Source organism: Mirounga angustirostris, unplaced genomic scaffold, assembly GCF_029215605.1.
Source record: "Mirounga angustirostris isolate CCGP_5_RB_7025 unplaced genomic scaffold, mMirAng1.0.hap1 SCAF_7, whole genome shotgun sequence".
NCBI classification, from domain to species: domain Eukaryota; kingdom Metazoa; phylum Chordata; class Mammalia; order Carnivora; family Phocidae; genus Mirounga; species Mirounga angustirostris.
Genome location: NW_026991715.1, coordinates 113,536,129 through 113,560,507, shown reverse-complemented (window position 1 = coordinate 113,560,507; position 24,379 = coordinate 113,536,129). Strand labels below are relative to the sequence as shown.

General features: G+C 47.1%; 1 protein-coding gene across 5 annotated transcripts in view; it reads left to right on the top strand.

The window, feature by feature from the left end:
• The first annotated feature begins 1,817 nt into the window (after positions 1-1,817).
• ABLIM3 (actin binding LIM protein family member 3) overlaps positions 1,818-24,379 on the top strand; it is a 109,850-nt gene continuing 87,288 nt past the window's right edge. Inside the window, exons 1-2 of one of the 5 annotated variants that reach the window (XR_008504949.2) lie at positions 1,818-1,997; positions 2,355-2,455. Coding sequence is in view for 1 of the 5 variants with exons in the window: in XM_064596683.1 (XP_064452753.1) it covers positions 2,443-2,455 (13 nt within the window). In the remaining 4 variants the exon portion in view is untranslated. The remainder of the gene's footprint in view (positions 1,998-2,354; positions 2,456-24,379) is intronic. The other 4 variants (XM_064596683.1, XR_010413260.1, XR_010413261.1 and 1 more) reach the window with 4 other exon arrangements.

Genomic DNA, 24,379 nt, shown 5'->3' with positions numbered 1-24,379 from the left:
CCAGGGTCCTGGGATCGAGTCCCGCATCGGGCTCCCTGCTCAGCAGGGAGCCTGCTTCTCCCTCTCCCACTCCCCCTGCTGTGTTCCCTCTCTCGCTGTGTCTCTCTCTGTCAAATAAATAAAATCTTTTTAAAAAAAGGGAGAGGGCGCCTGGGTGGCTCAGTCGGTTGAGTGTCTGCCTTCTGCTCAGGTCATGATCCCAGGGTCCTGGGATCGAGCCCCGCATCGGGCTCCCTGCTCGGCGGGGAGCCTGCTTCTCCCTCCCCCTCTCCCTGCTACTCCCCCCTTCTCATGTGTGTCTCTCTGTCAGATAAATAAATAAAATGTTTAAGAAAAAAAAAGCAGAACAAGAAAACCAGGAGCCTGGAAATCTGCATTTTGCAGCCATCTCCCTCATAAACAAAACTTTGAGGCCCACTGTGAGGAGGTGAAGGTTATTCCCCTCCATTGAAAAGAAACCCTGACAAGCTATCAAAATGTGTTTGAAAGCCAGTGACCCTCCGATGCGTCTCAGGATCCCTGAAGCGCAGTCACATCCAGGGATCATGAGCTGTAACAATTTTTTTAACCCCGTGTAAGGCAGAAACATTGTATTTATCTACAAAATATTCTTTCCCCATTTTTAAGAAGGTGCTCACCTGCCCTTGCCCTAACATCCAAGACTCTTGTGCACTGAGTCACTCTTATATGGAAGCAAGCTAGTAGTGAGAGGACCTGGTCCAGTTCTGCCGCGACATGAGGTGTGTCCAAGGGCGGGTAGCTCAGCCTCTGTGACCCACTGTTTCCCTCTCTATACGTCCGGGGTGGGAGTGTTCACAACATTTTGATTCTACACATGCTCGAACCAGAGTCATTCTAAGGACAGGGATCATGGAGTCTCCCGGTCTTGTTTGGCTATACTCAAAAGTCATGCTTCTGTGACCATGAATTAGGTTCAGAAGGTGAGAGGGTAAGTAGTCAGGGGAATGTAAAGAGCCCACCCCACTGAATTCATCATGATCAAAAAATCAGAATATAGGTTTCTGTAATACACACCTACAAGAGCTAATTACAAAAATAGTAATAACAATACTTTGGACAAGAGTCAGTCGGCCCTACGAAAACTGGGAGAACCAGTGAGGTTGAGTCGTGAGGCCACATACCGGCCTTTGCCTCATATGGGGAAGTATCTCAAGGCAGGGATTCCTAGACCTGCCACTCTGAGGGCTACAGAGTTTTAGATCCAGAAAAGACCTGGTGCATTTATCAACAAATGTTTATTGGTACCTACAGTGTGCCAGGCACTGTTCTAGGTATGGGGGGCCTGTGGTGAACCCTACTGACAAGACCCATACTCTCACCGAGCTAACATTCTAGCTGGGTAGGGAGATGAAAAACAATTGCCCTGAATGAATCAGTGATAAGGGGTATAAAGGGGGAGGTAGGGATACAAGTGAAGACGCTGGAGGAACCCCTAACGTCTCACCCACTCGGTCCAGCCGCCACCTTAGACACATGAGGAAAATGAGGCAGAAACAGCAGTGACCTGCTCAAGACCAGAGTACAAGGGAGCTGGTTAGAAGCGGAGTTGGAAGTGAGAACTGTCCTCCTGCAAAGCCCATCTTTCCTTCAGAGCCCCTCCCAATGACGGCTTTACTTTCCTAACACTGTCTTAGCCCATAGACCCCAGCACTGAGGGAGGGGAAAGCAGCGCTCGAGCCCCACCCCCGGCCGGCCCCAGGGCACAAGGGAACCCTCCATCCCGCCATCATACGCCAAGACCCCGGGAGAAGCCCGGAGGGGCGGGGCCTGGCCACGCGCCGGCGCGTCCAGCAGGTGGCGGCAGCGAGCGGCCGCGCCCCCCGCGCTGCCACCCCGCGAGCCCGCATCATGGATGTCGGGCTCTCCTATTTCGCTTTGCTCGCCTTGGAATTCGAGACTCCAGACGAGGACCAGGATTCATGAGCCGGTCGCAGGGGCCCAGGCAGGGGCCTCTGGCTCCCGACGCTGGCCGAGAGGTGGGTCCCGGGCGGCGGCTGCTCCCGAGGCCGGGCGGGGACGCGCTGCCCCCGCCCTGCCTCCCCGTGGTCCACACCCCCTTTGGGCTCCCGAGCCGCGGGGCTGGAGTAGTCGGGGGTGCGCGCGGGCCGGCGCTGCCAGCCCCGCTCCTGCCGGGCGCCGGGAGTCCAGGGGCCGCGGGACCCGGCGCGCGTGTCCTCCCGCCGCCGCCTCCTCCTCCCTGCTCTCACCTGCGCCTGTTAGTCCGCTCGCCTTCAAGGCCAGTGGCTGCAGCGCAGACTGCCGAGGGGACGGCAGAGGGAGAGAGAGCACCTGAGGATACAGAGCTGGCACTGGACTGCCTTTTCACCCCCCAGGTGATGAGTGAGGTCGGAAGATCGCAAGATTTAAAAAAGCAACCGGGTCCTCCGTATTGAATGAAAGACCCAGTGCAAAGGCATCACCATGAACACGAGCAGTAAGTGGGTCCTCCTCTCCTTTGCCATGGGAACAGGGTGGGGGCGGGAGGTGCAGGAGCCTGCGCTGGGGCTGCCTGGAAGGAGGAAGGAAGCCTGGCATCGGGGTGGACACACGGCTCCCAGACTCCTTCTTGGTCCTTTCTGTGCTCCCCAGAAGAGGGATGTGGGTCCGGCTTTCCATGACAATTTTGCTCGTGTTCTATTGGCAGCAACACTTGCCTCTGCGGGGAAGGCTGCTTGTCTCCTTCTAGCAAAGCCTGGGAAGGCCTAGGAAGCACTACCGTGGCCATTGTCTGACTGTGGGGGCTCTGAGGAGACCTCCTGGCACACAGCTGGAGAGCCATGGAGGGCCTGCCTTGTCCTGTAGCTGGGAGGAGCAGGGAGGCTGGCCCTGGGGCTTGTGGTGGGTGGATGTGGGCAGGCAGTGGGCTGGGAGCGAGCAGTTTGATAAACAAATCACCAGGAAGCCACCTTTGGGTCTAGAGATTGTGAAATATCCTCTGCCTGCAGCCCCATGGGCCTGGGGCTGATTTCTCCACACACCTACAGGCTGGGTGGCCATCCTGAGAAGAGAGGAAGGGAACAAGCCCTTTGGCCAAGATCGCTAACATGCCAGAGGCAGCAATTGCTTTGAAGAGACAGGACCAGACATTTTGCTGCTGGGCAGGGCCTCAGCTGCTGAGAAATGCAGGCAGAAATACAAGGAGGCCCCGTCCGTTTCTCTTCAGTGTCCCTTTGACCGCGGGCACCCACTGTGACCAGCACCCTGGAGAGGAGGTCTGGGTTCAAGTCCCCCCCGCTCCGGCCTCCTCATCAGCCCAGCTTGTCTGGGTCCTTCCAGTAGCTGGTGGGATTGTCGAAGCAGAGAACCCTAGGAACATTTGGTTCCCTGGGTTTGCGGCTTTCCCGTCAGTCTGGATCCCAGACTGCTGATCTGTAAAATGAGAAGGGTTGCATCTAAATCTGTAAGTTTCTTCTTAAAAAGCTAGAGCTGAACAGCAAGGCCAGAAAAACCCGTACCTTCTGAGGCTGGGTCCAGACCAAAGCCACTGTTTCTCCACCCTGCCTCCATTTCAAGGCTGTTGGCATGGAGGGGAGGAAAACAAAGCAAACGCCAGGGAGATGGAAATGAAATATATTTATTTACTATGTATTTGTATGACTCATCTCTCTGCTGTCCTCCTTTGTGTATCGCATAGCTCTGCTAAGCAAGTGTGGCCGAACTCCCTCTGCCTCTTCCAGCCAAAGAATTTTTCCTCTTGATTTTGACAGTCAGGAACGGTACTTTGGCTTCACACCAGGCTCCAGAAAAGGGCAAAATTCTGTAGACCTGATCACCTAAGTGGGCCACATGTTTGCCTCCTCATGCTTTCAGAGAAGTAAAGATGTGAGCTGCCTGTCACTTCTCACTATCTCCAGGGGAAAGATGTATTTATGGGAGTCCTTTCTCACTAAATGATAGGAGAGAAAGATGGCTCATCTATTTTTCAAGAAACTAAGAAATAAGTTCACAAACGGCTGGCCCTGCCCTTTTCTCTTGTCCCATTAGTAACACCGAATATTACTGAAAGAAGGAAACAGCTTTTACTTTTTTTTTTTAAGAAATAACAACCAATAGAATTGAATACCACAGAAGATGAGGACTAACAAAAATGCGATTCCAGCCTCATACACTTTTTCTAAGTAGGGAGAGTGTGTTTATTTTCCAGGAGTAGTGGAAAATAAACAGAGTAGAATGACTTGGGCAGCCACTGAGGTCTCCATAAGAAGAAGTGCTTCTCTAAGGGAACAGTTTGGCCACTCGTGCTCAGGGCTCAGGGGAGGGGTTCCATCGTCCCTGAGGTTGCTCCCAACCCTGAGAGTCTGCAAATGGAGAGAATAGAAATCAGACCTCACATGAGTGAAGCAATGACAAGGTCATAAGGTAATAGGGACTGGGCGTTGGCAGGAGCAAAAATGCTCTCCCCTTTGGGATTTGAAATTCTTACTTAATCCTCATGAACCTAAGAGACACTCTCACTCAGTTTTTCTCTCCCTTCCATGTATTGGGTCCTCACCCTCCACCAGTCACTGTGCCCAGCATTGCACCTGTATGATCTCCCCAACTGTCACCCCCAACCTGGGAGATGGTGTTACTACTCCAGTTTCATGGGTGACAGCTCGTAGCCAATAACATTCACTAACTTCTTCAAGCCATACAGTTAGCTGTTGGATTATGAAAGGTATTCGGATGCATTGTGTTTTGATAGTGTGCATCATTCCTAATCAATGGTTCAGACGGCACCCCTGAAGTGAGGGCAAAGCATGAGAGGATGATGAAGTGATAATCGCTTCATCTGGGCAAGATGATTCGGGGCTAAGGTCTCAGGGCAGCGTGGGAGAGCTGATAGGGCTCAGGCTCTCGGCTCAGCTGGTCCCAGGTTCGGGTCCTCATCTTTCACTTGTTAGCTGTGCGGTCTTCAGCATGGTTGTCTCACTTGGAAAATGGGGATGATAGGACACACCTCGCGTGAAATGGAGAGAAATATTAACATGGCATGCCAAATACAGAGTGTGGTGCCTGGGCCATCGCTGGCGTCGTATCAGCGACGGTGGTCAGGCTGTTCTTGTCACCCCAGTGGTCATTGTGGTGGTTGTCATTGTGGACTCTATGTCATCAGCCAGCAGGTCCCTCAGCCTCTTAGAGGCTGGTCATAAATTGAGGATACCAGAAGTGTGATTTTGAGGATTAAGCGGGATCAGGAGAAAATGCTTTGTACACATATGTGAATTGTTTTTAATCGTAAGTGAGACACACATGGCTCAGATGGTAACACCAGGGGAGTGCTCCATCGGCCCCTTCTCAGTGCACTTCTAGTGTCTTTGGAATCCTTACCTCCAAAATCTAGCTGAGCTTCAGTACACCGCAGAGCAGGACTTTGAGAGGAAGGGGTAATTCTGGGAATGATGGAGTCGGGTGGTATGAGGGAACGTCCCCTGATGTATGCTGCCCGTGCGCCCTGGCTCTGTTCCTTCGGAGCCTTGTCTGTCATCCCTCGCTCGTCCATGGGACCGCTGGCCACTTTCCCGAACCCGCCCAGCAAGGAAGGAGCTGACACCAGACCAATCACTTTCACACGCCCCTGGAGCCACGGAGGCACCACCATCTAACGTGCAACAATAAATTTTAGGCAACAGTGAATCTTTGGTTATTCCCTGTCGGTGTCTCCCATTCCCAGGTTGGCCCCAGGAATTCCCAAGCCTCCTGGTCCAAAGCCAGGGGAAACTGAGTTTACCCCAGGCTCCAGAGGCCCTGAGCTCCAGAGTCGATTCTCTGTCCCATAAAATTTCATTGTCCTCACAAGTCAGAACACCCAGAGCTCCTGCGAGTTGCGGCTTTCGGAGGCACAGAGCTCAGCAGCGGCCCATCCTTCAGCTTGGGGAGCATCACACGCACCACGCACGGTTGTGCCAGGAGCCATCCTCCTTTATTTCATCGGCCCTTCCTGTCCTCTGACCCTTTCCTTGGTCTCTGTCATGGACTGGCATGCCAAATGGTTACTGTTTTGGAGTAGACTGTTGTGCTAAAAAGAGCATCGAAGGTTCCTATCACCCTTATCATGAGATAAGCAGACACCATCCTGGAGCTGTAAGACCCTGAGCTTGGGGGTATGGATTCCTGAGTTCAAATGTAAGATGTATGGTGTACTCTGTGATCTTGGACCAGATAGCCACGTCTCTGAACCTGAATGTTATCACGTATAGAATGCGAATGATAATGCCAAAGTGCAGGGTTGTTGTGAGGATGAAGAGGAATAAAGTGAGAAGCTCACTGGCCTCGGTCCCGGGGGATGGAGTTGAATCTCAAATTGAATTGGCCACAGAGCGAAGTTCTGAAATGACAGGATCAGAAGAACCAAACCATCTGGTTGAAAGTGAGCATGTTTGGCCATTGTTGTAGCTATAGCACTCGGTTCTGTTCATAGAAAGCCATAGCTTCCTGAAGGAAACCTTCGGGAAGATTATTAACCCGGTATTGTATAGGGCATGGCTGGAAAAGGGCAAGACAGGAAGTTAGGATCCTAGCTGAGAGACAATCACCCTGGTTCAGAAAAGGCCTGAGGGCCAGGATTTTGGTGGTTGTAAGAATAGAGATGGGGGGAAAGATCTTTTAGAAAATAAAATCTGGGGCGCCTGCCTGGGTCAGTCGTTAAGCATCTGCCTTCAGCTCAGGTTAAGATCCCGGGGTCCTGGGATCGAGCCCCGCATCGGGCTCCCTGCTCCACGGGAAGCCTGCTTCTCCCTCTCCCACTTCCCCTGCTTGTGTTCCCTCTCACTGTCTCTCTCTGTCAAATAAATAAATAAAATCTTAAAAAAAAAGATAAATAAAAAAGAAAAAAATCTTAAAAAGAAAAGAAAAGAAAATCTGCATGGCCTCGCAGCTACTGGATTATAGGATAAAAAAGAAGGGGAGGAGTCTATCAGTTAGGGTCCTGGCAGGGAACACATGGGCAATTTGAAGGGAGTTAAATAGAAGGAGTCTTTGCAAGTGTGTGAGAAAGGGTGTAGAGAAACAAACCAGAAGCTAGGACGGCCCAGTACTAGAAGGCTGGTGACTGCCTGGCCTCCCTCTCCTCCGTCCTCCCGTCTCCCACTGTGCTCCCCATTGGCCCAATCCAACCAGGGGCCAGTGGGCAAGGAAGGCAGTTGATGGGCCCATAATATTCAGCCTCACAGGGCACAGTGCAGAGTAGAGAAGGCAGCAGCGGGTGTGGAGACACATGGGAGCTCAGAATGGAATACACCCAGCACAAGGAGCAAGATGACCAGCCTCTGCCAGGTCAGGACTCCAGGAGTTCTTTACGAGAAGGATCCATTACAAACACAAACTTGGTAGGCTGCCCTCTAAAGCAATTTTACATTTGCAAAATTTAGATAAAATAGAGATGACTGTATACTTTATAAGGATGGAGATTTTTTTTTTTTTTTTAACCATGCTTCCCAAATGAATGAAGTAGTTGTCGACAAATGGATCCTGGAGGCTAGGAGCAGGGTGGAGGAATAACGTAGGGAACAATTTTAAAACCATCCAAAATGAGGACGCCTGGGTGGCTCAATCAGTTAAGCGTCTGCCTTTGGCTCAGGTCATGGTCCCAGGGTTCTGGGATGGAGCCCCGCATTTGGCTCCCTGTTCGGCGGGGAGTCTGCTTCTCCCTCTGTCCCTCCTCCCGCTCATTCTCTCAATCTCGCTCTCAAATAAATAAATACAATCTTTAAAAAAAAACATCCAAAATGAGTATAACACATCTCTGAAAATCACAATGTGATTTCAAGAGTATTTGTAGTGCACAAAGGAAGTGATACCCATTCTGAGCTCGAGCGTTCCTATCTGGCAAAGGCTTTATCTTGCTGAGGTAACATCTGGTGTGGTGAATGGTCAGCCACTGGCAGACCCCCAACAGTGGCCAGATACCATTGTACAAGAACAGAAAACAACCCACAGTGTGTAAGCACCTCTGACTTTTTGAATATTTCACCAGTTAAATTGTTCTCCTTTAGCCCTTAAGGGCACAGACTGGAACTTACCCTTTGCTTGCTGTGTGTCCTTGAGCAAGTCACTTACCTTCTCTGTACCTCACTTCCTCATCCGATCACAGGGGAGCTTGTCTCACAGAGCTATTGGAAAGAATATGTGAGCTAATAGTTGTGAATTGCGTCAAACACTGCCTGGCGGGTCGCAGATGTTTATAAAACAAAAACAGTGTATATTAGTTTGCTACAGCCGCCACAACAAAGGAGTACAGACTGGGGGGCTTAAGCAACAGAAGGGTATTGTCTCACAGTTCTGGAGACCAAAAGTCCAAAATCAGGGTGTCGGCAGGATTGGGTCCTTCTGAGGGCCGTGGAAACAATCTGTTCTAGCCTCTGTCCTTGGTTGTGGATGGCCGTCTTCCACCTGTTCCCCTTCCTCTGTCTGTCTCTGTGTCCAAATTTCCCCTTTTGATAAGGACACCAGTCATATTGGATTGGGGCCCATTCTAATGACCTCATTGTAACTTGCTTACCTTTGTAAAGACTGTATCTCCAGTTCTCGGGACCTGGGGGTTAGGACCCTTAACATGTGAATACAATCCATAATGCGGTGTTTGTTACATAAATGACTCATCAAGAAGAAGATTTTTCTGTGGGTTGTTTTCCCCTGGATATCAGCGACTCCCCAGGGCTGGTGAAGGCTGCTGACCTCTGACCAGCAGGGATGAAGCCTCTCCTTGAAAACCTGAAGGGTAGCGCTCACACGTAGGAGTTCCCCGAAAGGGAGGACTGTGGTGGCTTAGTATTCCACACTCGGTCTGTCTGCAGAAAACGCAACTCCCACTCCAGCCCCTATCCAGGTCATTATGCACAACTGTAGCATCTCGATGGTGTAACGGAATTTATAGTCACAGTGTTGGTTTTCAATCTGCCTCGTTCCTGGGAATGTCCAACATGGAGAATAAGAATTGGATTGTTCATTTGTTCACTCAACAAATATTTACTGACCACCAACTCTTCACCAGGCATGATGCTGGGGACACAGCCGTAAATATAACAGACGTGGCTCTTGCCTTCGTGGGTCACACAGGCCCTGAAAAATGGGCCACCTGGTGACCAGCATGATAGGACATGTTTTATTTGCCCTACATGAGGTTTTAATGAATTTGAATTATTGGCCAATGGTGAGAAATTGGGAAATTGAGATATAAAAATTGGAATGTCTAGCTTCTCTTAAAAAGGGGGGCAGCAGGGGCGCCTGGGTGGCTCAGTCGGTTTAAGCGTCTGCCTTCGGCTCAGGTCATGATCTCAGGGTCCTGGGATCGAGCCCCACGTCTGGCTCCTTGCTGAGCGGGCAGTCTGCTTCTGCCTCTCCCTCTGCCCCTCCCCCCTGCTCATGTTCTCTCTCTCTCTCTAATAAATAAATAAATAATCTTTAAAAAGGGGGGGGGGCAGGAGAAGGTCTTGCATCCCGGCCCCTGTTTTCCTGCATGACAATAGCAGTAGGACAGCTTGCTTTCCGCGGGGCATGTACTGGTCTCTAGGCTGCCCGCTTGCCACCCTATCCTCTCAGATTACACAAGGACAGCTTTGTACTTTTATGTTCCCTTGTCACTGTAGGCATTTTAATTTTTAACCCCCAGTCTAGTAGATCATCAATATAACATCAAACATGGAGAAATGTGTGTTCACCCAGAGATGCAGAAACTGCAGCCTATCTGCTCATTTTTACTGCAGAAAGTTCTATCTAGAGTTAGCCACTGATTAACACCGCCATGCTATGAAAGTCCTCTTGAAGTGAGCAAAATCCTGCTGCATAAATAAGGATTTCCCCAGCTGACCCATTCCCAGAAGGGTGATATCATATCCTGTCTGATACAGTTGGGCAAACATGTCCTGCCCCCGTCTCCTAGAGGTCAGTTTTGTTTCCAGGGGAACTTAGTGGTGGGGGGTGGGGCACAGACCAAAGGAAGGCAATTCTGCATAACCGATCCCACCTCAGGGTACTTTTTCCAGACCAAAGGAAGGTACTGTGAAAGGCTGAACTGTTCCAGAGATTGCTCTGACCGATGGGGTAGGCCCGGCCCATTTGAGGACAGCTAGTCAACAGCGTGAGTTCTGTGTCAGCAAGGGTAGCGTATCCCAGCTAAGGAGTGATTACTGAAAGGTAATCACTGAACTTGACCCCAGACAGCATTGATCCCATATGGCTCTTCAAGACTTCCCCTCTGTCAGTATGAGGTTCTCCTGCTTGAGAAAGAAAGGTACGAGTAAGTGGATAATGCCAACATAATTTCTGCAGTTGAGAGCAGATTTTTCTTCATTCCTCTAGAAGAAATAGGGGGGCAAATAATTCAAAGAAAGCAAAGCACAGTGCCTAGCCCACCGTAGGTGCTCAAAAGATATTTGACGAATTCATTCGTTAGTGAAAAGCCTGCTCTCTTTGTCTTTATGATAAAGATCTCTCTACTAAGCTCTAGGTTCGTCTTTCTGACCATCTGCTAAGTTGCCCACTTGGATATTCCAAGGTACTTCAAATTCAACCTAAAATTTAATAAATTCATTCCCTGTAAAAGAAAATAAGAGAAAAACTACTTCAACTCTGTGGTCCCAGTTGACTGCTAAAACAGTCCCCGAAGTTAGTTGTTAGAAAGTAGTCCTCGTCGACATTTCCCTTTCCTTCATGCTTCTGTTTGGTCTGTGTCCACCTCTGGTCACTGCTACCTCCCAATCGGACCTCTTCCACTCCTCAGCTGCCGTCACTTCCCTTTGTTCATGACACCAGGCATGGTGGACCCCAGAGTAAAAGGTTGGGGGGAGGGGATGAGTTGATCTCAAGTTCAGTAGGAGGCAGTGGAGTGATGTGGGCAGCTGGACAACACGATTCTAGGCTGCATGGACAGGTGGAGGTCAGAGCATCACTCCGCAGAACCCTGCTGAGGCTGCCTCTGAAGCATGGCTCTCAGGGAAGACAGTGATCAATTGGAGCGTGCCCAAGAAAGCATGGCCAGAATGGTAGAGAGAGGGTAGGGAGATGCCAGAGTCAGCCCCTCAGAGGGGCTTTGTGTCCCTCGAAGAGTATGGAGGACCCCTTGACGATTGCACCCAGTGCTGCTGGGATGTGCCCTGCAGCCCAGAAGTCTCTAGCTTCTTTTCTAAGTTTATCACCAGCCAGACAAGGGGGCCAGACAGGCTGTCCTTGGCAGTCCCCCTTGCTCCTGGTGCTGTGGTTACGGCTGCGTGCTCCCGCAGCGGCCCCCACCCCCTCTCCTGGCAGAATTCCACTGTCTCCTGCCTCTTTCACTTCCAGACCTTCTTCCTCACATCTGCTTGATTTTGTGCAAAGCGCAGGTCTTTCTCCATGGGCTGTTATCTCTTGCCCTCCCCAGCACCAGCAGGGCCAATGAAATGACTGCTTTGTGATGGTCTGTCTAATGACACAGTTGATCTATTTTAAGCACCTGAAGCGCACTCCACCGAGTGCGAATCTTCCCGCAGAAAGCTGCTCTCAGCATGTAGGATCACAGGCAGCCCGGGGTCTGCTCCTGCTTTTTGAAATCTGGGGAAACAGCCCAGGGATCCGGACCCTGCCCGTGCAAGGACGATCTAAGGCAACCGTAAAATTAGATATTTTTACTGTCAGCATGAGTTATTCTGGAAGGAGAATTGCCTGTGACGCCGGGATTATATGGGGCAGGCACCTCAAGTGAACAAAAATCCCTCTTTCAAGGGACAGAAACAGAGCCTTGACCCATTACATGTAGGGAAAAGGGACCTAGGGAGGCAGCATTTCAGGAACAAAAAGAAGCCCAACCCCCATCAGAGATTTCTCAGCCTCCGACCACTTTTTTATCCTCCTCCTAATCAAGAGACATTCTTTTCCAGCTATAGCCTGAGTGCAAATGTTTTACATATATTATTTAGTTAATCCTTGCAACAATCTTCCCTGAGCCTTCCCTGTATTCTGTACCTAAGACAGGTCCCCGTGTTATGTTGGCTCTCGCCATCCTCCACAGAACTTACCAAAGTCGGTAATTGCTTCGTCCGTGAGCACATTTCCTTTATTTTTGTCTCTTACTCTCTTTTGACTGTAAACCTCATGATGACTGTGTGACAGGCTTCTCTGTTTTGTTCACTGCCCGGTCCTCCAAACTCATCACAGTGCTTGACCCAGAGGGATGATGGCTAAGAGTAGTTCAGGTTTGTTGAGCATTTACTATGTACCAGGCACAGTGCTAACTAAGCTCTTCAAAGACATAAATTCACTTAACCCTCATGAGAGTTGTAGGAGATGGATACTAATAGTACCCTCATTTTCCAGAGGAGGAAACTGAGCCTCAAGGACCAGGTCATTGGCCCCAAATGTCACATTTAATAAGTAATGATGAAAAATTGCTCAACATCGCTCATCATCCGGGAAATGCAAATCAAAACCACAATGAGCTATCACCTCATACCTATCAGAATGGCTAGCATCAAAAAGACAAGAGATAACGAGTGTTGGTGAGGATGTGAAGGAACAGGAATACTCGTGCACTATTGGTGGGCATGTGGATACGTACAGCCACTGTGGACAACAGTGTTGCGCTTCCTCAACAGTTAAAAATAGAAATACCATTTGATCCAGTAATCCCATTGCTGGGTATTTACCCAAAGAATATGAAAACACTAATTTGAAAAGATCCATGAGCCCCTATGTTTATTGAAGCATTATTTATAATAGCCAAAATGTGGAAGCAACCTAAGTGTCCACTGATGTGGTGTGCATATATATATATGATGGAATATTACATCATGTATATATATGATGGAATAATATACATATATATGATGGAATATTACTCAGCCATAAAAAATAATGTGATCTTGTCATTTGCAACAACATGGATCAACCTACAGGGTATCGTGCTAAGTGAAATAAGTCAGACAGAGAAAGATCAATGCCATATGATTTCATTTATATGTGGAATCAAAAAACAAAAACAAACAAGTATGAAAAAAAAAGGAACAGTCCCATAGATACAGAGAATATACAGGTTGTTCCCAGAAAGGAAGGGGGATGAGCAAAGTGGGTGAAGGAGAGTGGGAGGCACAGGCTTTCAGTTATGCAGTGGGTAGGTCACGGGGATGAAAGGCACAGCGTGGGGACTATGGGCAATGATACTCTAATAGCGGTGTGTGGGGACAGATGGGAGCTACACTTGTGCTGAGCATAGCATAAGGTATAGAGTTGTTGAATCACTATGTTGTATGCCCGAGACTGATGTAACATTGGGTGTCAACTGTACTTTAATAAAAAAAAAATAAGTAATGAAACCCTGAATGAATATGTGAAGGGACGGATTTAACAAGGAATATTTAATACCCCATTTTGCATGAAAGGGAAATGAGGTTCAAAGGCGAAGTCACCTGGCCACCCTCACACAAGCTAGGAAGTGTCAGGCAGGTGTTTTTTTGGTTGGTTTGTTTGTTTTTAAGATTATTTATTTATTTATAAACAGAGAGTTAGAGAGCGAGCACAAGTAGGCAGAGTGGCAGGCAGAGGGAGAGGGAGAAGCAGGCCCCCCGCTGAGCAGGGAGCCCGATGCAGGACTTGATCCCAGGACCCTGGGATCATGACCTGAGCTAAAGGCAGACACTTAACTGACTGAGCCACCCAGGCGCCCAGGCAGGTGTTTGAAACCATGTCCATCTGACCCTGATCTCCTTTCACTCCTTCCTGCTTCTTCCTTTTCACCATCTTGCCGCATTTTACACCGATGAACGTCACAGGGGGAAGGTGTGGGTTGAGGTGGCTGACCCTACAGTCTGTCTCCTGTTCGATTTCCCAGCACTGCTGTCCCATTCACTGGGATGATGACACAAATCCGTGTTCTGGGTTTGGCAGCGGGCCAGGTGCCGTGGGATGGGAGATGCACAGGACAGAGAGCATGACCCCGATTGCCTCCTTCCAGTGTCGCCGAGGGGTGGACACGACATGGGACTGAATTACTGGAGAAGCCATCATGGGTGTTGAGAGGGAAGGAGTGATGAGGAAGACAGGCCAAATTCCTTTGGAAGACCTGGGACCTTCTTTGTAGAGAGGACCTTGAGAAGTGAATAAACTTTTATTAGGCAGAGCATAAGGGAAAGTTGGGGCATCCCAGATGGGCTTACTCAATCCTTCTCCAGCAAGATTCCACAGTCCACATTGCACAACGCCTGCGTCCTGGGCCTTTGGCTTGGGTGGAGGGTGAAATAAATAAACGCAAAGTATTCTAGGAAATGTCAGGAACTTCAGTCGGTCTGTAGAATATGACTAGGTGGCCAGTGAGGAATTAAGACTGGGCAGTTGGTGAGGATCAGACCTTGGAGAGTTTTAAATGCCAGCCTAGAGGGTGTTTGTTACAGTCAATGGCCAATGAGAAGCTGTGAGAGGTTTTGAGCCAAGCAGTGACCCGACCAGAGCTGTGCATTATTTAGGACGATCTCCCTGGCAACACATACCTGATGGGTGGGAGAGTCCAAGGGCAGCGGGAGGCAGACTAAGGGCAGCAGTGTGGCGGGAGTGGAGGGGAGGGGAGGTGCGGGGTGCGAGGTGCAGGAAGGGAGGCCACGGGTCTATAGCCCGCTCTGCATTACTGCTCTTATACCCACAGGTGGACCTGTTTTCTGACTCTGATTTCTGCGACTGGGAACTGATACTTTGAAAACTAGGTTATTAACCAAATCAAGCCGCCTAGATAGTGTATTTGATAAACACTTGAGCTGTGGAGTCAGACTGCCTGGGTTCAAATTCCACCTCAGCCACTCACTAGCTGTGCAGCCTTCAGTGCCTTGCTTTGTCCCCAAAGTTGCATTTTTTCTTCTCAAGATGGGAATATTGGGGAGCGCTGAGTGAGGGAAGGGATGTATGATGCTTAACACAGTGCCTGGCACATGAAAACACCCAGGAATGGTTAATAGTGGTAGAGTAATGAAATGCATTTGAATGTGTTAGGGAAACTCCCTTTAAATAAGGAATTAATCAACACATGATGTTGTTACCATACAGTCACCTCTTGGTCATTCCATTGGGAAAGGGGAACAGAGGTATATATTGATAACCCAGGACTGTGTTTAGCTGGCATTTAAGGAGTAATTATTATATGTCAGACTACATTCTAAACTCTCCATGAATTGTTTCTTTTGATCTTAGGCATGAGTCAGAAATACAATTAATGTTGTAGAGGAAAATCCTGATTGAGAAGGAGCATGTCCTACTAGACCAGGGGTTGACACACTTTTTCTGTAAAGGGCTGGGTAGTAAAGATTTGGGGCTTTGTAGGCTCTACAGTCTTTGCAGCATGAAAGCAGCCCCAGACCATGTATAATCAAATGGACAAGGCTTCAGCCCTGTCAAAATTTATTCACAAAAATAAAATGGCGAGTGATTTGACCCACGACCCAGAGTTTGCTGACCCCTCTGCTAAATGACCTCCATGAGCTCTTCCAGCTTTGATATTGCACTCCAAAACGATGACACAGAAATGCCTAATCCCTAGTTAGTTCATCCTTGTAACTACAAGAGGAATTTACTTCAAGTATGATAGACAAGGTGCACTGGGAAGATAGACACAGAAAGGCCTATATGAAGCTGTCTCCGGTCTTCATGCTACCTTTATATCCAGCACACTCTTCCCAAGGGGCCACTAAATGTCAGGCTGCACAGGCTGCCCTGGGATTGGTTCAGTAGACGGCTCTTGGGCTGCAGAGAATAATACTGGGGAAAGACACCCAGGGCAATGGTCCATCCCCGTGCTCCATGTCTAGAGCAGAGTCTCTTCCTGCTTTGCTCCCCGTTCACATTTCCTACTCAAAGCCCACATTCCCTTGTAATGAAATACAGCAGCCAATTATCTGTTCAGTTATCATCCCTTCCTCTGATTTTTTCCCACCGATTTCATGTAGTACTAAGAGGCTGTCAGGTGTAGTGTTCCACATCTCACACAGGTGATGGCACATGACCTAGACTGTCCGATCAGAGTTTCCCATCTACCTTGGCCACAAGGATCTGTTCATGAGTGGACCCAAGAGAAGCCAATCAGAGTATTCCTTGAAATTGAATAGGGAGATATTGGGAAGGAGAAGTATTCATTTCATTGAGGTTGCTGAGCTGAGGAGATTCTGGGAGGGTCTAGGGATTCCAGTGGCTGTTCTTGTCCAATATGTGGGAGGAAGAAGCTGTCTGAAAAATAAAGTCATAGCTCTGACCATATAGTAAAGCCTCTGAATCCAGCCAGACCTGAAGCCAGAGACTACCTACCATTCCCCACCCCCCAGACCTCCTAGTTACAAGAACCAACACATTCGTTTTTTGCTTAAACTAATTTCAGTTGAGTTTCTGTAAATTACAACAGAAAGGATCCTAACTGAGGCACTTCTTTTTTAGCCACTTTTCCCATTGGCAATTACCTCCTACAATTATTCCCATTTGTCAAAATCCTAGCCATCTTCTAGGCTACAAGACTCTTCCATTCCAGCTTCCTCTCATTCACTCCTGAAGTGATTTTATTATTCCCTCTTCTGAAGTCCCTGGCCCTTGATTTAAAATGTTCTTATGGTTATAGGTCAACATGGTTTATTTATGTGTATTTCCTAGCACTCTTCTTAGATTATAAGCTCCTTGAGGACAGGAGCCATATGTCAGTAGGGTATATAGTATATTTGCTCCCCAAGTGCATGCCACAGACCACTGGGGAGCCAGAGAATTAGTGCTGGATCTTATAAATCCATGTGTGCCCCTAACGCATAGTATTCCATCAAATGCGTGTGTTTGAGAAAATTCAATATGGCAAAAAGCTACCATAACTATTACTTACCTGTAATACTAATATAGAGAGGCTAGCAAATATTTTCGACATTAAAAACAAGTCCTCTGGGTGCCTGGGTGGCTCAGTCGGTTAAGCATCTGCTTTCAGCTAAGGTCATGATCCCAGGCTCCTGGGATTGAGTCCTGCGTCAGGCTCCCTGCTCAGCGGGGAGCCTGCTTCTCCCTCTGCCTCTGCTCCTTCTCCCTGCTCGTGCCGTCTCTCTGTCTCTCTCTCTCAAATAAATAAAATCTTAAAAAAAATAAAAATAAAAACAAGTCCTCAAATGATCTGAATATGGCTACATGGATGTATACATATGTGCACAACTTTTGAGTTTTACACTTAACATTTGTGTACTTTATGCAAGGTATGCCACAATAAAAAGTAAAACTAAAATAAAAATAAAGGAGGGGCGCCTGGGTGGCTCAGTCAGTTAAGCGTCTGCTTTCGGCTCAGGTCATGATCCCAGTGTCCTGACATCCGGGTCCCTGCTCAGCGGGGTGTCTTCTTCCCCCTCTCCCTTGGCCCCTCCCCCCCCATGCTTTCTTTCTCTCTCTCTCTCTCAAATAAATAAATAAAATCTTTAAAAAAATTTTTTAAATAAAAATAAAGGAGTCCTCATATTTGACAAACTTGTCCATCACTAGTCAATACACAAAAATTAATTTGAGATAGATCAAAGACCTAAATAAACTGAACGCTAAAACTGTACAGCTTCTAGAAGAAAATATAGGAGAATATCTTATGACCTTGAGGTAGGCAATAACTTTTTAGAGCACTAAAAGCAGCAAAAATGGGCAAGAAATTCTAACAGACTCTTCACAAAAGAGCATATACAAATGGTCAGTCAGCACACAAAACATGTTAACATCATTACTCGTCAGGGAATTGCAAATTAAAGCCACCAATTTTACACCCACTAAAATGGCTAAAATTCCTCAAACATTGTTGGTGGGAATATAAACTGATACAACTGGGGAAAACTGTGACTTTCATAAAATCTGAACCTATCCCTACCTATGATCCAGCACCTGCACCCCTAGCTATTTACCAGTGAGAGATGAAAACATGTATCTGCAGAAAGATTTGTGCAGGAATGTTCCTGGCAGCTTGGTTCATAATATCCCAGAGCTGAAAACAACCCAAATGCTCATCTACAGACAAATAGATAAACAAATTATTTTACATTTTACACAGTGGAATACTACTCACCAAAAAAAGTAAGAAAGAACCAACTATTGATACATGCCACAGCATGAATGAATCTCAAAAGCATTACTCAAAAGCTGAGTAAAGGTAGCCAGACATAAAAGAGCACATACTATATGATTCCATTATGTGAACTTCAAGAACAGGCAAAACTAATCTATGTGGGTGGAAATTAAAATAGAGTTTGCGTCTGGTTGGGAAAAGAGTGACTGATTGCAAAAGATGGCAGCAAATTATCAGAGGTGATGGAAACTACCCTATCCTGATTGAGATGCTGTTTACACGGGTTTATACATTTGTCAAAACTCATTGTTTTTAAGATCTATGTATTTCATTATTTATAATTTATACCCAATTTGTATATATTTATATATACTTTTATATTCTATATTTTATATATAAACAAATAATATATAGGTCTATAAATATATAATAGGTATAGGTATATAAAATACATATTATATATGTAAATATATAATAATTATATAAATATGACTTATATGTATAAGTGTATATATATATATAGAGAGAGAGAGAGACCTTTTAAAAGATTCCTAAGCTTAGGAACAGAAGAACTGACTCCAAATCTCATTTCTCCCACTAACTCTGTGATATCTGCTAGTATCCTCCTCTCAATTCAATGGACCCATCCTATCAAGCTTGCTTACCTCAAAGGGCTGTTTCAACTATACTAACATCTGAGAAAGTGCTTGGAAAACTTTTAATTGTGTATTTCAAGAGCCTTCTCTCCAAGTTACTTTGTGTAGCCCTCTCCCTGGCCCTGTTGTTCCAGCTACACTGGCCCCCTTGAACTTGCCATGTGCTTTCCAGCCTCAGGACCTTTGCACATGCTGTTTCTCCACCCAGATGGTTCTTCTCCCTGGTCTTCCATGGCTGGCTTCTTCAAATTCTTGCTGTGTCAGCTGAAATGTGTTATGTGTCCCCCACCCCTTACTCATTTCCTTCATTCTACTTGTCCTACTTTATAGTTATTTATTTGTTTATTTACTTACCATGTATCTTTCCCATACAAACTTTCCCATATCTTTCCCATACAAACTTTGGGAGTTTGTGAACTCCCAAAGAATAGGAAACATACTGGTTTTATTCACTGGTGCATCCCGAGTACTTAGCACATAGAAATTACCCGGCCCACAAGAAATGACACAAACTTATTGCTGAATGAATAACTACACCAACAAACATGAGCTTTAGTGCATGGACTTTAAAATCTGTTTGTGCTGACTCGGGACTTGGAGCCAGGTCTTCCCTGGGGCTTGGTGGGTGCCAGAAAAGTGACACCAGGATAACGCTAGTGTCATTGTAGTGTGCTCATGTGGGAAAACTTTCTGTGTCAAAGGACTCACGGAAACCTTAGGACATCTTGTCCTTAGGAAGGCTGAGACAGCCTCTCTTCATTGCGATGCTTTATAGTCTGTCTGTTGGGCTACCGCCCGGGGTTCTGCAGCTCCAGGGCCCTCTGTATCCCATGCTCAGCACAGGGACCAGGAGAAAATGGAATGAATGCCTGTGTCCATCTTCTTGTTTGGCACTTTTCAGACCTCTGGCTTGTCATGGGGTCTTTTAGCCCTAATCCCCTCCCTCTCTCTCCCTCTAATAATCAAACCACTGTCTTTTTTAGTTTTCTGCATCTAAATGCCATTGCTCTTACTGAGGTCATCTCTCTTCCTGGAGTTAGACCCAGGTTGAGTGGGCTGCCCCCTAAGCCCAGGGCACCTGAGCATCACACATAGCTAATCTGCCTGTGGGAACTCTCTAAAACCTTCTGTTTTACAACTGGAATGTGCTGGCTGGCCCGGATTATTTTGGCTTCTGTAATATCAATGCTATGGGGAAATGCTCCTTAGCCAGTTACAAAGTCCACATGAGTGTATGAAGGTAGAGAATGCTCTAGTGAAAATGTAGGGATTTTGAAATAGGGGAGAGGTCTACCTCTGCCCCCCACCTACTTCCTCCATAGCCAAAATTCTGCTTTCTCTCTGTCTATGTCCGTTGAAATCTGTATTCTTTTCAACAGATAATGTCAATAAGCCCTTTATGTGAGCGGGATTTGGGGCTTCTCTGTTTCTTATCTGAGAATCCATCCTGTGCCAATGAGTTTGGGCCTCTGGCCCACATGTTAATTATTGTACCAGGGTTCCTGGAGTTGACTGGGGACAGAATGACTTTTTGGCTAGAAGAGAGGTAGTCTGGTAGGATTTTTTTTTCTTAAAGCATTAATCTAGCTTAGAGAGGCTGAGAGAGTGAAAATGCTTGTATGTTTCATTGATGTTTGCTCCTTCTTATCTGAGCAACACATTCAACTGGGGTTTGAGAACCAAATGTTAACGAATCTCTTAGGATTTCTTGAGCTTATATTGGCAATCACCATTTTTGCTGACATTAGTCCCAGGAAATAAAAAACAGTATTTTAGGATGCAGAATAGTGGAAAAGGAGTCTAGTGGTTTGTGTGCGAGTATGTGTGTGTATGTGTGTGTGCAACATGCACGCAAGCATAGAAAAGAAACCTCACTGAACTAGGGTCAGAAGGCGTGTGTAGAAGTCTGGACACATCTCTCCAGTTCCCTAAGCCTCAGTTTTTCATCCATAAAACAGGCAACATGACCCTCACCTCTCCTGACTCCCGTGTTGGGTGACAGTCAAATAAAGCAGGAAATGAGAAAACCTTTGAGTTAGCCTCTGTTTTGCTAGCTTCTTCCCTTGGCTAGTCTTTGAAAGAGAAGCCAGCATATATTTGGCTTTTTATTATTATTATTATTATTGTTGTTGTTGTTACTTTTGGTTGCTGGCTATGTTTCTTTTCATCATTAAAATTTAATACAGTTCTGCACAGCAGTTGAGCACAAGGCAAATCAAGCTTTATTTGGGTTATAGGTAAATGGGGCAAGGTAAAAAGAGTCAGTCCATTGTGGGTCTAGGGTCCTTATGTACAATTGTCCTCATTTTAAATATTTCATCCCATTGTTAGACCATGCGTCCAACTGTGCAGTTCAGTCTCTCATTCAGAAAGCACGGTCTCTATAATTAAGTGATGATAAAAAGAGGACATAGGACAGTGAGCACAGGAGAGAGGCTTTGCTCTTCTCTTTGTGTCTAGAAGGGCAATGGGCAAGCCAGACCAAAAAGAAAGAACCCTTTCATCATGCCCGTGAAAGCAGGTGCCTTGTTTTGGCCACCAGGCCCAGAATTTCACCCCTCAGCTCCTTTTACAATTCCCAGGTGAGTGGTGCCTGATGACGCCCGTGTCTAGTTCGGGAAGGACATCCTGCGTACATCTCAGCAGGCCTCAACTTTTACTGCACCCTTGCTTAAAGCTCTGACACTTTTCAGCTGCTCTTTGGACAATTTCTGCTGGTGACTAGCCTGATGAAGGCAGTGGGGCAAGACTGGTCAGGACGTCATCCTGCTGGAAGCCATCTGCCTCGAGATGCATTTTCCAAGGCGAGTCACCCGTCCGAACGTGGAAGCACCTCTGGTCTGTCCGTTTCCCACTGGAATCTGTGGCGTTGAGAGAGAGCAGGATGCAAGCAAGCCAGTGTGGCTGCCACATGCTGCTGGAGGGGGAGAGGGGTCTGAGAGGAGATGGGGAAGCTGGTGGGGGACCAGGCCACGCAGGGCCTTGCAGACCACGGCAAGGAGTCTGGCTTTATCCCAACGCCAAGTGAAGCCACTGAATGGTGTTAAATGCCATTGGCAGTGATGGGAGTCAAGGTTAAGCATCGTCAGATTTGTATTTTGAAAGCATCGCTGTGTCTCCTGTGTGGAGAGTGAGTGGGGGAAAAGTCCAGTCTGGACCTACTGGGATCCTCCGGGCAAGAGATGTCAGGGCTCAGACAGTGCGGGGCATTACATAGTCTTGATACCCTGGCAGCTTTTATACCCTTTAAACTATCTAAAATACTGCTTTGGAGCCTGTATTAATTTGCTAGGGCTACCATAACAAAATACCACACACGAGTGGCTTAAACAGGAGAAATAGTTCTGGAGGCAGGAAGTCTCAGATCAAGGGGACATCGAGGTTGGTTTCTTCTGAGGCCTCTCTCCTTGGCTTGTAGACGGCTGGCTGTGTTCTCCCTGTGTCTTCACTCGGTCTTCCCTTGTGCATGCTTATGTCCTGATCTCCTCTTCTTATAAGGACATCAAGTCCTATTAGATGGGAGCTCACCCTGATGACTTCATTTTAACTTCATCATCTCTTTAGTCCCTGACTTCAAATATAGCCACATTCTGATTCCCAACGTACTTTTATTTTTGGATTCCTTATAAAGGGTATTGAGATAAGCTTTAGCGTTTCTGTTGTCATTGTTCACCCCTCCCCCCCCCCCCCCACACCCAGTAACCACATTGTGTATAGGAAAAGTTGTATAACCATTTGATGGATTTCGTTTGGGTTTTGGTCTTCCACCAGAATGTTGAACTTGACCATGTTGTGATTTCTATCACAGCGTGGGTTAGCCGCAGAAATTTCCTGTACTGGCTACTGGTTACTTCTTGGGAGAAAGTCTGTTGCATTTGCCTTCTTTGTGGGTTCAAGAAATACCTGTTACAGGAAACAGCTCTCAAGTTCATCCTGACCAGAAACGTAACTCCTCATCTCATCCCATAGGTGGGTCTAAATGTTTGTCCAGGACCCACAAGAATCCTCCAGACTGTAGCATTTCTCCTCAAGTAATTTAAAATCTGCTAAGGGAAATAAAGCAAGCGCAAAAGTGACACTGTCGTAAGGTAGGAAACCGTCTGGGTCTGTGGCTCTCCCCACATCAATGGCAGGAGCATCACCGGTTAGATCTTGTCAGAAATGCAAATTGTCAGCCCCCACCCCAGACCTATTCAACAGAAAACCCTGGGGGTGGGGCCCAGCAATCTGTTTTGACAAGACATTTGGGGACTGTGATGCAAGTTCAAGTTTGAGAACCACTGCTTAGTCATAAGTGTATGCCATGAGTTTTTAAAGAAGAGAGCTCATATTTAGAGGAGAGTGAGGGGAGGATCTGGAAATAGTTCTAAAAGTATGTTGCATACGAGATAGGCCTTGAGGAGTGGGTTGAATTTTTATATTTATATGTAGATGATCATGTTTACTACAATTGCCATCTGCATGTTTATGTATTTCTTTTACAAACGTAATTAACAGCCTGGACTCTAACTCGAAAGATCTGCTTGCTGTCCCTTCCTTGCATTGTAACTGGCTCGCTATGAATTGAAGTTTCCACCAACATATGCTCAGTTACAGAACTGGCAGTTACGATTGGAGGCATTTCGTTGGAGGATAATTTCCATTCCAAACATAGCTTGAATTGGAGGTGGAGATTCTACCTCTATACCCTTGAGGGAAAATCAGGCCAAAGCATCCCTGAATCTCATAGTGGGTGGGGATCTTTCAAATCATCTAGTCTAATACCCAGCCAGAGCGCCTCTGAGCTGGCCTTGCAAGGTGGGCGGCATCAGGACCCCGGGCATAGACACACACACACTTCTGCTAGCCCACTGAATGATTCTATAGCAGGGCTGGGCAAATGAGGGCTCAGAGGTCAGTTCTGGCCCACTGCCTATCTTTGTAAATAAAGTATTATTGGAACACAGCCAGGCCCATTTATTTACCTATTGTCTGTGGCTGCTTTTGCGCTGCTACCGTGGGGCAAAATTTTAAGCCCCTCCTTCAGACTGTATTTGCAAGAACTCTTAGATTGCAAATTCAGATTAGCTCAAGTTAAGCAGGAATCTGTTGGCTCCTGACCTTTGAGTAGCTGCTCATGGGATCCAAAGGGACTGTGTTCTCTCTGTATGAAGCTCTGGTCAGGTTGACTGCACCCCCTGTTGCTGAACTCTCTCCCCGCTCACACGGTCGGCTTGGCTCTCCTGCCTGCACTGCCCATTTCCATTTCACTCCACCCAGTCCATTCTCCTCTAAGTTCAGACCTTTTTTCTGGTGCAGCGGATCCTGCCGCCATAGCATGAACACTAGACTTGGCATCAGAAGTCCTGGGTTCTAGTCCTGACTATGCTATTGAAATACAAAACCATGAGATAAGATGTCAAGACACTGAAATGCCCCCCAGTGGGTAGGGTCAGGGGCATCAGGGAATTGCCCCTCCTTGAGGTCGAGAAAAGATATGTGGTAGGAAGGTCACTGAGATGGTCTAAGTGAGAGATGCTTATGGCTGGGACAGGGCTGGTAGAGAGGGAGAGAAAAGGCTAAAGTGGGGAGCTCAGTAAGAGATCCATCTATATGCCTTGATAGTGGATTGACCATGAGAGTTTCAACAAACCCACACATTCAGGGTTCATCATATTGAAGAACTGACTCTGGTTTGGACAAATGACACATTCTAAGCTGGCTCTGAGACCTC